At 41.7% G+C, this 15,914-nt stretch overlaps 1 protein-coding gene across 3 annotated transcripts in view; it reads left to right on the top strand.

Moving 5' to 3' along the window:
• numbl (NUMB like endocytic adaptor protein) overlaps positions 1 to 15,914 on the top strand; it is a 66,033-nt gene that overhangs the window by 13,350 nt on the left and 36,769 nt on the right. Inside the window, exons 1-2 of one of the 3 annotated variants that reach the window (XM_008426101.2) lie at positions 10,918 to 11,030; positions 11,228 to 11,314. The exons of 1 other annotated variant lie outside the window; for it this stretch is intronic. In XM_008426101.2, coding sequence (XP_008424323.1) covers positions 11,241 to 11,314 — 74 coding nt within the window. In that variant the 5' untranslated portion in view covers positions 10,918 to 11,030; positions 11,228 to 11,240. Of the gene's footprint in view, positions 1 to 10,916; positions 11,315 to 15,914 lie in introns of those variants that run through there. One more of the 3 variants, XM_017308295.1, reaches the window with a different exon arrangement.

Below are 15,914 nucleotides of genomic sequence, written 5' to 3'. Positions count from 1 at the left end.
ACCCTGTGTGACTAAATGTTTTGGAACAAGTGAGCATTTAGTGCATTGAAATTGTTAATTTACTGTTTAATAAACGGTAACAAAAAGTTACGGCCTTCCTTCCATCCCTGTCATTTAAAATCCCTTTAATCAGGTGCCAGAGACATAGTGGAGTGATAAGAGGTTCTCTCTGTAAAAAAGCAAAAGAGATTACTGTGGACTCACAAGTTACGTAGAGTTACGTGGAGTTACGTAGATAAAGTCTGAAAATATTTCACCTGTATGAAAATGCTCACAATTCGCTATTTTATTAGTACAAATGCCTAATATGCATTAATACACACAGTGGAAACTTTTTTAGCACTACTGCAGAAGCTAATAATCTCCAGTCTTGGCAGAAAAACCAATCAGTGCAAAGAAAAAGGAGTGACGCTTCTGGATTGGCTACTTTGCAAATGCCAGCCAGTAGCGTGTCAAATAGCACTTCACCTAGATGTTTCAGTGCAACATATTTCAGATATGCTTTACAAAAAAAAACCAAATCTGCATAGGTAAATTTTCCAAGGATAATTTGGAGTTACGTTCCACAGAAAAATCTGCAAATACTGACCCGCAAATAACTGGGGCTCCGCTATGTACTGTATTATACCGGATTATAAGGCGCATAGAATGGACGCTACGGTTACGGTTGCCACCCGTCCCATATTGAACAGGAGGCGATTTGTTCCCTACTCTACAAATGTGGATGTGTAATAATAAACAAGTGGTCCCTAAGTACTTTATATAGTAGGCTGCCCCAGTCATTGTTTCACTCACGGTGTTGGTGTTGCGATATTGTGCCCAACTGCTTTCTGGGTAACACAGACCAACCGACACGCTGCCGCCGCAGTCCATAGACATAATATAAGAGTTATATTATGTCTATATTGATTATATTCCTTATATTATGTCTATGCCGCAGTCTCTGTCTCTCCCCCTCCACCACCCCCAGTCAGTCAAACTTTATTAACAAACCAGCGTTCTGACAACTATCCCAGCATGCACCGCGCGCTTCTTCTACGGGCGAAAATGAAGTCGGTGGCTGCTTACTGTAGTTGCTAGACCTGTTGTGGCTCAATATTGGTCCATATATAAGGCGCACCGGATTATAAGGCGCACTGTCGGCTTTTGAGGAAATTGAAGGTTTTTAGGTGCGTTTTATAGTGCGGAAAATACGGTAATACAAAGATAGAATAAGCAGTGGAAATCCATTACCAGGTTTTACAAGCATGTTTTGTGTCATCAAAAGCAAATTAACCACAAATATTATAAGTGTAATTACCATCTGGTCACAAATCTTTTAGTAGCAGTAAGAAACAGTTTGAGTTTTTGTGTTAAATAGATATAATATTCAGATCTATATAGGTTTGTTTAAAATTATTGTGTAAATACCGCACTGTGTTTTACTCTAGGTTACCACAATGCGATCTTTACAGTGAGCTGTAACAGTGGAACAAATTGTTTAATAAACCCAAATGGATGAGATATAACTTGTCCACAATGGTATAAAATGCTCAGTCTTGACATCAGTGGAGCAATTCGAGCCAGGAAGTGACATTGTTTTGGCAAAAAGCTCCGCTCACTACTCTCTGCAGGGCCTTCCTGTCTGCATTATTCCAGCTGGAGTTGGCCACTTATCTATTCTCTTTACGATAGCATCCATTGGTTAATACCAGCCTTCTAGGTTGTGCCGCCTGCATGTTGAGAGAGGAAGACTGGAAGCTTGCTGTGGCCATTAGTGGTGTTTAGGAGAGAACCGATCTAAATGGCTGCAGGGCGGAACGACAGCCCGACTGGGTTGTTTCTGGACCGTCCACTTCTCCAGATGGCTGCTTGAGAGCGGGCCGAGACAGTGCATCCTCTCAACTCTGGTCTGTGTGACTGTGTTTTCATACCCTCCATCCTGAGATGCTCACTGCGGTCCACACGGGGAGTGCGTTATTGGCTCAGGCCATAAATTCCTGAGAAATAGTGGAAAATCTCAGCACCTTTTTAACCCCTTTACGCAGCTGCAGCTTTGAAGTGTTTTTTTTTTCCTCTCTCTTTCTGCTTTTACGCTCTTGCGCTCTCCACGCACAGAGCGGATGCAGGCTGTAGTAGCTTTCATTCTGTGAATGTAGACTCTGCTGCAAGGTGCACAGCCTGCATTGTGCATCTCTCTTGAATGACGGCTGGTAGTGAGCACTGGTAGGAAAAACAACTTGAGATGTGGCTTTCTATTTCCTTGCCCATCCTGTTCCCTGGAGACTGCTTTTGATGGACAGATCTCCGGCCCACAGAGCAGCTGCATGCACCTCGCCTGCCTGTGAAGTGCAGGGCTGCTTATGCATGCTGTCTGCATAGCTGTGCCCCACAATAGCTCCTCAGCCACGCTGTGTCCTCCTGCCGTATCCCCATGTTACCTTTTTTAAATTATGTAGCTGTGTGATGAAGATGTGCGCGCACCCATGTTTCGCGAAAACAGATGTTCAGAGGCCCAGTGAGAAAAAAAAAGAGCCTAGCATGCATTATGTATACTCTTTCACAACCCTATTATAGAGCACTCTGCAGGGCTTGGTGCTTATTTCTTTCAAAAACTAGGATTCGATACAATTTCTGCTGTGCACAAGCCTGGTTTTCTGATATGCTCCACCTACAAAAAACAAAAAAAAGAGAAAAACCCCCCACAGAGGCATCATTGTCACCGGGTACTGAGATTGGAAATGGATGGAGTCCTATTGTGTTGGCTTTTGCCTCCATTCAAAATGTATTTACTGTTATCCAAATTGCTGAAGTTCTGTAAAACAAAGTTAACAATGAAGTGATCATAACTCCTATTATGAAAACAATGAAAACTAGAGGTGTACCGATCGATCGGCCACCGATCATAATCGGCCGATTTCCGTGAAAAAGTGTATGATCGGTGATCGCCGATCACGGTCTCTTGTTGACGATCACACAAACCGATCACCTGCTTCTCATTTCGCAGCCTGCCTGTGCAGCAACAAATCCTAAGCGATGTCGTGTGGAACTATAACGCACTGAGTGAATGCGGAAGCTTGCGTGTTGCGGCGGAAAATTGAAGCACGTGGGGTGAAGCAGTCAAAAAGCATCAACACAACGAAGCTAATACGACATAAAAACAATGCCACTTGACGGAGTTTGGCTACATCGAGGCTCACTGCAGAGATTCCTTGGCAAGACTTGAAAATTGATGTTCTTTTTGTGTGTGTGTGTGTTTTTTTTATCTGTCCTGTCCAGTATTGTTGTCTGATAGTCAAGGTGAGGCCCAGAAGATTTCCTTTCACATTGCACTCCGGAATTGAAGGGGGGCGCTATATCCTATATTATCCGCGGTCTCTCGTTTTTATTTTCTTTTGAAATCTATGATATAGCTCCATCTTTAAGGAGTTTCACTCTCAGCATGTATTTGAACTTCTCTCTTTTACTTACTTCAGCGCAGGTCACAGTTTTTAACAAATTCCATAGCTTTCTGTGTACTTATAAATCTGCTCCTGAGTTGCTCCTTTCCGGGCCTGCTACTGCCTCTAGTGGCGTGGCGGTGGTAGCACAACTAATACAATTACGTCACTAAATGAGAATGCCACAAAATCTTTATTATTTTATTATTAATTCTGGCATTACTGCGTCCCCTCTAGTTCAGCGCCGCTATGCATTGCATACAACGAATACCCACTTTTTCAGCCACTTTTTCAGACTGAAACACATTGAAATTTGTAACGTGACAAAATCTATAAAAGGATCAAGGGGTTATAAATATTTAGACAGCGTTGAAGCTAAAATAATAATGAGAAGACAGAAATAGGGAAAAGCAAATCATCTCAAGGCAGAAGGTAAACTCAGTGAGGATGACATCAGAGCCTTCAGATTCCAATTTTATTGAGTTTTAAAGTACTGTAATGTCAGTAGACAAAAGCTGATTATAAATAAAGACGAATCAGTGGCACAACGTAGGCCATCTGAACACAAAGCATCCTGAAGCTGTGAGACGCAGCACTCACCTCATTGCCATCTGTGCATCCGTAAGTCATAAATCTTCCTGTTTGTGATTCTCTTTTTAGCCTCTATCTGGGTCTGTGTTATCTAATGCAATCTGTCCCCATCTAATATTAACTGTGTTAACCCTTCCAGCAGAAGGAAATAGATTATATTGGCTTTGCGTTAGTAACAGAGAGCAAGTTTAATGCAGATGCTCTGAAAATGCCTCCAGGAACTCTAAAAGCCTCGTCCTTTTATCAACATCCCACTAAATGCAGCTCTATCCCACCTTAACACCAACCTTAGTCAGGACATTGCTTCAGAGACTTCCCCATCTCTTCTACTTGGCCTCATCAGCTGGGCTTAGCTGGAGGGAGATGATGTTGCATGGCTGCGGTTGGGCAGTTGCATAGTTTTGTTTCTAGTTCTGAACATTTGTTCAAAAACAGATTTGCCTGTGAATTGTTTCATTAGATTGTTTTTGAGGAGGTTGTTTCTATTCCCTTTCTGCTGCCAGTTAGTGTCCATTCAAAAAGGCCAATTAAACAACAGATTGTCTGAAACAAGACATTAAAAATAAGAAGAAGACTTCTCCCACTCCTCCGCTCCCCGAGCATCAAACTAATATGGTTTCTTTATGCTCTCCAAAGCAAATATTTCTTTGGCTTCGGTCCTCTCTCTTTCTCTCTCTCTCTCTCTCTCTCTTTCTCTGTCTCTCTGTTCTGCCTCCTTGTTCTCTTGAGTTCCAGTGGATTTGCTCCTGCCAGCTACAAACAACAACAAAACAAGAACAGAGCTTGAATCAATTACTCTGCGGACGCGCTTGATTCTGAAGAGCTCCTATGAAGTGATGCTGCCCGCATTAGAGCCGAGGCAACTTTTTTGTTTTAGTATAAATCAGTGCTAATTGGTGCTGATCTGCTGTCGGGCCGGATGATCGTAACGAAGAAAGCGACAGGCAGGCGGCGAGATGCGTGACTCAGCCTCTTTAACAAAAAGGTTGATTTGGGAAATGTGAGACATACTGTCAGGGTAGCAGCTTTTTAAAGATGATGATGGGGAACAATACTTTTCCCAGAGCAGCCATTTTTAGTTGTTTTTTGTTTTTCAACCAACACAAGGGAACAATATGAACACAACCTCATGTTCCTGCTTCTTTATGACAGTGCATAAAGTTTAGTTTTTATTAATTATCCATGGAATATTTTTCCCATGAAGGTTTATTAGTCGTATTTTCCGCAGCTTGATGGGGCCGCTACATGTTTCTTTGTTTGCTTTGAACAATCAGGGTGAAATGCTGGAAAGAAAAGAGTTAGTTTCCTCCACAAATAACAACTAGTTCCCATGGCGAAAGGTTCCGTTTTGGACTCATCTGACCAGAAGATCATCTTTCATGTGTTGTGTCCTTTGCGTGACTTGTGGCAAAGTCTGAACACATTTCTTGTGGCTTTTTCTGTATGGCTGCCATTTTTCTTACCAGTTTTCCAAAAAGGCACATTTGTGAAGGGCACAGCTTAACGTGTGTCACATCAACAAATTATACCCCGTATAAGCTGCAAATTAAGGCTAAAATGATTAATCAGATGAATCAATTATTGAAATAATTGTTCACTAATTTAGCCATGGATTAATTGTTAAAAAGAGTATACAGGTTCAAAAGAAGGAGCCACAGAGAAGCAATTAAACCAAAACTGTACAAAAAATATAATAATTCAGGATTCAAGTTAAAAAAAACCCTCTGTATAAATATGTTCATAACTTCTTAAGCCAATTGATTTTGCAGGATTTTATTTAGTGTAAAGAGGGCTGGATTTAATTTTGCACCACACTTAATGCCCTAATAGAAACCACAGAAAATTGTTGCAGTAGCTTGGTAAAATGTGGAGAATTTAAAGACGTGTAAATACTTTTTTGCCAAAGCGTGTTAGTGATGGCCCCCTCTGATGTCAGAGGACACTTGTCCAGACGCGTGCTTGAGAATAGCGATGCATATCTCAGGGGTTTTTCCCCATGCAGACGCCCTGTTATGGAGCAATCAGGGAGACAACTGTCCCACTCCTGACAGATGGCCGCATGTGTGTGTTTCTGCATGCATTTGGGGAGGAATCTGTCCTGCTGGGGGGAAGGGAAGCAGAATTTGGGGAGGAAGAGGAGGTGGAGAGCTGTGAGGAGAGGTCAGTGGAGGCACAGCTGGTAGGACCCCCAGTCTAACCAGCTGCTGCTTCAAAAGAGCCCGTCAACAGTCTGCTTGCCTGGATGTACGTGTCTGCCCCTTTCTTATTTTTCCTGCCCCCCCCTCGAAGCTCTCCTGTCCGTTTGTCCCCCTGCAGACTTAGCCCAGCTGTTCCAAGCATCCGTCCCTCCGCCCAATTCACAATGCACTTTGACCCCCACAAAACGGAGCTACGCTTACAAACAAGCACGCGTGATCTTATGAGCGTACACATAAACACGGGCACCTTGAGACTCCCCGTCTGTCCGGGGCTTAATCCAATAAGCCACATCAAAGGTGTCCCAGGAGGTGTGATGCATCCGCGGGTCGCCCGTCGGAGAAAACCGGCCCCTCGGGCTGCAGAACAAACAGCTGGGGCTGGGCCATTTGGTTTAATGTTTGCTCATGGGCATCAGCTTCATCATGCGCCAAAGTATCTCCATCTGTATCAGGTGCAGCGTCAGCGAGCATCTTGTTCGACTCACCATCTGTGCTCCTGTCAGGCTTGAACGATAAACCACTGGCATCTCTTAGTACTTACAGATATTTAAATATTCCCACTGACTTTTACTAGACCCTTTTAGCAAGCATGAATAAAACTTGTCTGCTGCATGTCAGAGTAGCACCAATTTGAGACCCAATTTATAATTTCTTCACATTCAGAAGTTGATGTGACCCTTCTTTGTTCATCTCGGGTCCAGTCACTTCACAGCAGACACACTCACGACATTTATTCTAATAAGAGAAAAAAAAAATTTATCAAGTTACTGGTTAGCATAAGCCCAGAAACCTCTGTCTCACAGTTGCAGAAGACAACAGGAAAAGGGGAGTAGTTGACAGTTATTGGTTGCTATAGTAACCACCAACTGTAAAGACCAACATGACATAACTTATATAGACAACTTTGACAAAATAAAATTATTTTGACGAACTATAGTATTGTTAAAATAAAACCCTGTTACACATACAACTTGACCACTTTATATTTAAACATTTTGTGAAAACCCAAGTGATGCTTTGTACCGTTTGTGTAATTAACAGCAGTTATCTTAAACTGAGGCGCATTTATTTTAAGGCTGCATCTCACTTATTCTGTGTCCTGTGTGACTTTATGTGGGGGGGTTAGCAAAAATGTCAGGAAGAAAATTTTGGATTTTGAAAAGTCTGGTTCAACCTCAGGAGGAGATGTGAGAGAAATTACTCCAAAACCAAGAAAAAAAATATTGCAGTTTGCAAATGCAAACCACTGTAAAAACGTGTTACTCTTTACAGGTGGGTGATATCACATCACCCACCTGTAAATAGGAAAGATTGATTTTGTACTTCCGATATATTTCCCTGTAATCTCAGAGATTTTACAGTGTTTTGAAATGAATTAGGATGGTTATTGCCTAGTAGTGACAATTATACTGAAATATTACATTCCAAGATGGATGCAGGAATCAAGGTGTCAACACAAGGTGACTCTGCGTACTCTTATTGTTTCTCATCACATTCGAAGTGTGCAGTAGGGGCTCATGTATCATGAACAATGCTCAGTTAATTGGTCGACACATGAAACTTCTTGTAATTACGTTCCAATCCTGAAACGGAAACTTTGAGGGATAATTTGGTTCCAAATAAAAAGTAAGATTAGAATCTTGAAATTTTAGCGGAACTCTCACATGCGTCATTTCCTGGTCTAATTTCGGCTGTGTTGAAACGAGCGAAACCCTTCAAGCTGGAACATGACCTCAGGGCCACCCAGGCTTCACCTCGCCCTTGGTGCTGGGGTGCCACGCCCTCGCTCTTCCAGCGCCATTGTTCCCTCGATGACAAGGCCCACGTGTCCCCCTATTCAGCATCCTGGTGGGGGGTGGGTGGGCGGACTCTTTGTCTGGCTGCCATTGTCCCAGACACACGCTTCCATTTGACGGACACACGTGCTGACAAAAGAGAAAGGCAGCGCAGGAGGAGGAGGGGCCACCGCTGGGCATTATTCTCGGCCGTGGTGGCGGTGAAAAGACAAGACACGCTGGCCATCTGTGGTGCATGTCTGTAATCTGTATTGGCAGGAAAGGGGTGGGTGGGTGTTGACTGGGCACTCGTAGAGCGGTACTCCTCACTTTCTAGAAAGAAAAAAAAATCCCCCCCTTTTGTTGAGCCATGCTTCACCAGGGCACATGGTGCCAATTGAGGTGGCTTCCCTTTGCTCCTAATGAGATGCTGTGTCGCTTTCAAGGAGGATTTGGGGGGAGAAAGTGACTGTAAGAATGTCCTAACTCATCTCTCTCTTCCTTTTCTCCTCTCATGTGCTCCTCGGCTCAGTGTCAAAGTGGCCATTGTTAAGGGTCTGTTTTCTAGCAACAGGCCTAAACACCAGTCCACTTGTCTTTGTCCTCTGCCTCCTTCTCCCTGCTGGTCTCTCTAACAGAGAGTCTTCACCTCGCCTCTGTTTACTCATTACAATCTCTCTTAACTTCCTTCTTTTCCGCTGGAGCTGAATGCTCCCACATTTCTCTAGAAATCACAATAGGATGTTTTCACCAACAGGAAATCTTGCTTTGTCTTCCCTTGCTACATCTGCACTATTTATTGATTTGCAATGGACATTTTAAAATCTGTTTGTGCTGCATCAAAATCACAAAAACTGCGTATTTGGTGGGCTGTTGCGTTTCCGCTGCCGTGCATCCAAGTCTGCGACTGTGAACCCAAGTTTTAGGTCTTAACGCACATCTCTCTGTGAGCAGAACATATTGGCATTAACATCAGTATTGGCTGATATTAATAATTTCTTTTAACATATGAGTCTGATACTTAAAATGTGGCTGATGTTGGCAGCCGACAGAGGTGTGCTGGCCTAATGCTGCAGATGCCAATTCCAATACGGATTATTGAAATATGATATATTATGTCTAACCTTTAGGTGTTTTTAGGCTTTTTCCATTGAATTACTTTGTTAAAACCTAGAATTGAATTTAGTTAGTTTGCATGTGTCAACATAAACGGAAACAACAGAAAAACAAAACACAATTTTGTGCATTGCTTCCTGCATAAACAAAAGGAAATAAATAATCATTTGAGAGCAAATTAAAGCCAAATCGTTTTTTTTATTGTACAGAAAGTACAATACAAAAATTAAATATAATTTTAACATGGAATATAAAATTAATATATCAATATTTTCACGCTAGTATCGACCCGAGACTGATGCAAACTTTGTACTGATGTTATTGATATTTTGGATCTGTCTACCTATCACTAATAGCCAAATTTTATTTCCATCTTGCTGCCGATTGTGTATGCTTCAAGAAAGGAGCAAGTTACATATTTTCACAGCAACATTTATATTGTATATCGATGTTGGCCCAAATTTTTACATTGGTGCGTCCCTATTGTGTATTCTCTCTTTTGTAAGAAAATAACTGAAAAATAAGATTGAAGTGACTTCATACCAGGAAGTGTTTGCCTTGTGGTTTCTGGTAAGAAATCAAAATCTCCCTACATTGTATTTCCAAAATCAGCCGTTGCTGTACTTCTTCTGCTCATCATCATGGCTTTCAGCTTTCTCCATCTGCTGGGTTTTTGGTACCACAGTTTGAATTGACTGATTGAAATATTGACCATAATATCATCCCTGATTTTGTTTAAATCATGTTTTATTTAATTTAGTTGGCTGGACTCATCATATCTCGGCTACTGCATGTGTGAGCCCATGCTTTCTGGTCAGTAAGTGTATTGACCCCCCTCTCAGCAGTCCACAGCGGGTGAGTGCTGCAGCGCCACCACAATCCATGGCTGGAATTTTAAAACCCTTTCCTCTTCCATGCGTTTGGCTTTTAGTGCTGGTCGATAAGACACGACCACCCCGTGAAGGTCATCCTGTCTCGCCTCTCCACAGAAACCAAAACTCCCAAACCACAGCAAAGCAGGCCCACATGGGGGGTAATTTTCCTCTGAAGGGCTTTGTCCTACTGGAGATATTTTCTTCTCTCTTGCTGTAAGGATTATTGTAATTTAGAAGAAGCGGTGAAGATGCAGCTGTCTCTTTGTGATCCAGAAAAAAAAAAAAAAAATGCAAGATGGATTCTCAGACGACAAATTTGAGCACAGCCAGACAGATGGTTGGGGTCACTCATATGAAAAGAGAATGACATATGGGTCAACATTTATATTGAGCCAACGTCTGACTTGTTGTAAAAACATTTCAGAAGATAAGCAGTTATAAGAACAAGGAGTTATCTTGTTTCAGGAATGCATCAAACAGTGTAGAAGCTCGTCAGACAGGAAGCCTGAGAGGGTCGGAGTCAGTCGCTAAAAGCTTTAAAAGCTCTATTGATTGTACACTTTTTGAGCCTTGTAGGTTTATGCTTTACATGCAGAAGTATGCATTATGCATGATTGCATTGCGGTGACAGCTCGTGGATGCAAATGAATGTTTACGGCTCTTAAAGCACGATTTAGAAAGTTGGTTTAAAAAAAGAAAAAATAAGGAAAAGGGAGGAAGTAGCTCTCGCTGTCTGGATTGGAGGTCAGAGGTGAGATGTTGGCTGATGTGACCTGGATCATGGAGATCAGCTGCATGCACACAGACAGCTGCTCTGATGCCATGACGGCGATACTCCTGATATCCAGCAGGGACGCTGCTACACAGGCAACAAAAGCCTCTCACTTTCCCTGCTCTCCTCTGTGAATTACCCTGAGAGCACCATCCACCATTGTGTGTGCTATCTACAGAGAAACAGAACTGTAAGCCGTCAGAGTAAAACCAGACGACAAGAGGTTACTTTCACAGGAAGAAAACATTAGATAAGTAAAATTTTGTAAGATAAATGCAACAAGGGTAAGTACCGGGTCATGTTTTTGGTTTGCTACTGCAGAGCCTTGCGAACATCCATACCACTTTCTGCTTGTTTTACATTTTGTTGTTTCACTGCTTTAAGCTTCTGTGTATTTTAGCTATGATAGAACAATACAGAGTTGTGCTTAACTGTGAGAAGTGAAAGGAAAATAATTCGCACATTTCAAAATGTTTTGCAGATAAAGATCTGATATGGACGAGTGTCCTGCACCCTTGGAGACAATACAATACTCTTTTGCTGCAGTTGCAGGCGCAGATTTGACGGGGTAGGTTTCTACCAGCCTTTCACTTACACAGACTGAAACTTTTGGCTAATTCTTTATAAAGCAGTTCAACCTCGAACACGTTGACGGAGAACACATGGCCTTCTCCCTAACAGCTTCAAAAGTTGCTTCTTTTTGTCACTCCTGCTTAAAGACCAGATTTGTTGAGTGTCAAAGTTGTTGTTACATCAATAGATGCTTCCACCTGAGCTGTTGATCGCTTCAGCTCCTCCAGAGTTACCATAGGCCTCCTGGCTGCTTCGTTAACTAAACTTATTGTTGCCTGCCCTGTTTAATTGGACGATTATGTCTTAGTAGGTTTGCAGTTGTAATACTCTATTATAAATACACTTGTCCATTTTTTATATGATTGGAGAATTAAAAGTAATCTTGATTTTCTTACTTGGTTACTTCTGAAGACAACTAGTTGGGTTTAATGCTTCTTGCACTGTAAAAAGGTGGTATGTTGGATTTGTTCACAGAATGTTGTGACGTGAACAAGTGTGAGACAGGCTCTTCAACACAGGTTTTTGTGAGAATGCTTATAATGGAAGTACTCCGTTGTTTTTATTTCCACGTGGTTTTAATAGCTCAGTGCCGTTATGTGTGGAAATTAAACCTGAAGGAGCGAGTGGTGGCATCGCAGCGGGCCGTGAAATGAAGCACTCACGTTTCCTTCTCTTCTAGTGTAATTACAAAGTAGCTTCTAGGGCCCTCTCATGTCTGTAATACGCTGTACATTAATATGTCAGCAGATGACTAGAAGAGTGACTGCTTCTGTTTTGTCTCAGCTGGTTTTGATCTGGGAGAATAGAGGCCCGCTGTTTTCTACGTCTCATCTGATCTCAGTCATGTCTGTTTACTCATGTTGCTTCTTCAGTCCTTTCTCTTCCTGTTTTTGTTTTCTTCCCCTCCCATTCTCCTTTTTAATCCAACAAAAAAAAGGAAAACGAAGAACGTTGGTTGCTATGACATCTGGTTGCCAAGCAGCAGCCGAGTCTTCACGTGGTCTTTGCTTGCGTGTGTGTGTGTGCGTGTGTTTGTGTGCACTGTAGCGTGATGGAGTTAGGGTTCCATGCTGACAGGGAACAGGATATGGGAACTGCTACTTAACATTTAGCCTCACATTATTTATGCGTAACAAAACCAACATGCATGTACACCTTAGTGATTATCTTCCTGTAGTTACACTACCTGTCTTTAACTGCAGGCAGTGTGATGGTCTGTAGAGGGAGTTTAGTCAGGATAATGGAGATATATGGTGATGGAGAGTCACAGAGGGAAGAGACAGGGAGAGAAGGAAAAGAGAGAGCAGTATTGACTAGAGGTAGGAGTGGACAGGTTACAGCAGAGTAACTGGCTCTGCTTTTAGACATCCTGCTCGTCCGGATGGATTTTAACCTGCATGAAAAAGGCAATTTTTAGTCCGTCAAGATGAATCAGCCTGTGCTGCAGTGCTCTGCAGATGCATTCATGGGCCCTGAACTTGTTCGCCTGTCGTGAAGTTAAAACCACAAATGTTAATGTTTCTTGCGGCACAAAGTGGTGCATAGATTGAAGTGGGTGTGTGGTGTTACATGTTTCTTTTTTTAACTATAAATATCTGGGAAGTGCGGGATACATCTGTATTCTGCTCTTTTGAGTTAATACTTAGTAGAGCATCTGAGTTTTTCCCCCCCCATTCTTCTTTGTGAAGGAGCTTTGTGAAGTTTAGTCAGATTGGATGGAGAATCTTTGTAAGCAGAACATTTCATGCTTTGCAAGAAATTCCCAATTGGACTTGAGTCTGGACTTGGACCGGACCGTCCTAGTACATGAACATGTTTTGATCCAAACCATTCATGTCTTTTGAAGCCTATGAGGCCAAATTTGTACAATTCTTGAACTGCAGTCAGGGTCGCACAAAATCATTCCAAGGGTCGCAAAAAGTTTGCACTTGGAACTTGATGTAAAACATAAAATATCAATAAAAGCCATTGAAGTTTGTGCTGTGTGACGACAGAGATGTTGATAGTATTTTGCAATTGTGTCAGTTTTCACTACAGAATACAAAGTCCCAGCTTTTACTCTTTATTCAAAGGAGACCGCCAGGAATTTTAAGCAGCTTTTATATCCTCGTGGTCGTTTTGATGGGGGGGGGGGTTAAGTCTAAATGTGAATACCAGTCAGCCTCCTCTTATGGGGGGGTTTGTTATTGCTGAAAAAAATTATTCAAACTTCATTCTCTCCAGAATCTCTGTTTATTGTCTCTGAATTGCAGAGGAGTAAAATCATGTTGCTCGCCACATGCATAAACACATATTGGAGGTTTAGAGAGCATTCATGGACCATTTGGTGTGTTGTAGGAAATGATGTTATAGTAAAGTGGTTGAATTTTAACATTGTGCCTTTGGCTTGGTTTCTGTAACAACAGGAAAACAAAGCAGTGTTTACTAATTGCTTAAAAGTGATCTTATGGTTTTGGATCTAGCCCTGATAAGTGAAGTGGAAAAAGCAGCCTGCTTACAGCTGGAGGTAAAGACGTCTGGAAGCAGATCTTTCCATTGAGCTAATGGCTCCGTCATTAGCGTTTTATTCAATAAAGCCGGAGGAAGTTTGCAGATAGCTCAGAAATGTGTTCATAAGAGTGCAAACACCAGCAAAAACAACAGCTTTTTAATACGTATGATGTTTTTAGTTACAGAGACCTAACTTAATTTTAAATTCTAAACGAGACGCCGTGGCAGCTATTAGAACTTTTCATTACTTCATTCTCCTTGACATTAGAAGAAAATTCACCAGTATCATTAGAAGAAAAATAGCTGCAGACCATAATACTTCCACTACTATGTTTTACTGTGGTAATTGTGAACAATAGCAGTATTTTTGATTCTTTGCTACCTCTCTGTAAAGTATGGCTTTGGAGCAATCAGGCAGATTAGCAAATCTAGCAGATATTTGTTTTTTAGTTAAATTTATCAGGATTACTGAGACTTTAAAAGTGATAAACCCGGTAACATAATGAGGCTGTGCACACCTTTGATACCTTCAACTCAGTGTAGGCCTGGGACCATTTGTTGCCCTTGAAATTACTTTCTTCATCCCCTAATAAGTCAAGAATGGTAAAAAAAATGTGGCCATCAAAATAGAAAAAAAAAATTGACACAACAATGTAAAAATTATGTGTTTTCCTTTTAACAAGGCAACAGTTGGAAACATGAAATGTTTATTGTTGAACAGGTAAGGCTAAAAAAATAACTCACAAACTAATTTTTAATTTAATGAATTTTGTGGCCCACCAGTTGTTTGAGTGTACCGGTTTTGGCAAAAAGTAAAAAAATAAAAAATTGGATACCACCGCAGTACCTAATATTTACCAGATTCCCAACAAGTTGCAGGTTGTTGACGAGTTTACGAGTTTTCAGTTCTGAGAAGATAAAGGGAAAATTGGTTGAGACTGATTACTACGTCCTGATTGCTCATTTACACAGATTTCGATGATTGTTTGTTGCTGCACAGATAATTAACGGTGGCCGGGTGTTCTGTGAGCAGTGGCTAATTTACGCTCAGATGTGGTGGGGTAAAAATAACAGGCTGTTAGGGAGTCGCTGAGCCAAGGTGGTAATAAGGGCACATAGTCAGATTTAACACGTTCACAAACACAGAGACCCATCTGCTGTAAGTGGAACCACATGGTAGAGGACTCCCCATGATCAAGTTGTGGGTCTACTACGACCTGACTGGTGACATCAGCATGTTTCATAACCACACAGCAGTTTTAATAGGTTTATATTAGCATCTGTCCTGGGGACAAACCTATTCATCAACAGGGTTGTTGATAAATATCCACCAACAGATGCCCACAGCCTTAAACTCTCACGTTCGCCACCATCGAAAACCTGAACCTCTGCATGTGCTGCACCTTTCCCAACAGACTCCAACTGTCTTTGTCTTCTTCTGTGGTTTTGTCTGCCACTTATTTTTAGACCCCCTTTTGCCCTCGCTCTCCTCCCTCCTCCTTCTGTGCATCTCGCTGCTGAAAGAGTCCCAAAGAAAAGAGAATAGGCGGAGGAGGACAAAGTCATCTTGATCAAGATCATTAGACTATAGAGTAGGTGGTGGAAAGAGCTCAAAACTTTCCAAAACCAATTTTAGCTAGTTTATCTTTTTGGAAGCCATATTTAACAGCATTAGAAGTATTTTTCTTTTCAGTCGCCTTGCCTACCATGCTTGTTTGATATTTATATTAGGATCAGAGGTGATGTCACACTGTGTGTGCATAAGAGCCATTACTCTTAGACAGGGTTTTGCTTCCTTAAAATAAAGACAAATCTATTTGGAGTGTCTTAAAGCATATAATTAATTACTGTAAACATTTCTAAATCCAGCAGGTTCCATGACAGACAGAGGAGGAAGTTCAAGAAGCTCCAAAGGATAAAACAGACTAGAGTTTTGCACATAGTGGGAAACTCCTAAAAGGCTAAATCTATGGAGCATGGCACCTTGTCTCAGAGTTCCTCCATGTGACTTATCCAATAAGTTTTAATGCTGAGAAATGATGTGTTAAAGCTGCAGATATTTTCCTCTGCATGTTTTTGCCCTAAACCTTACCCAGCTGGTCACA

The sequence above is a fragment of the Poecilia reticulata genome, linkage group LG13 (assembly GCF_000633615.1).
Source record: "Poecilia reticulata strain Guanapo linkage group LG13, Guppy_female_1.0+MT, whole genome shotgun sequence".
Classification (NCBI taxonomy): domain Eukaryota; kingdom Metazoa; phylum Chordata; class Actinopteri; order Cyprinodontiformes; family Poeciliidae; genus Poecilia; species Poecilia reticulata.
The sequence above is the reverse complement of the archived record's forward strand: the minus strand, read 5'-3'. Positions and strand labels throughout refer to the sequence as shown.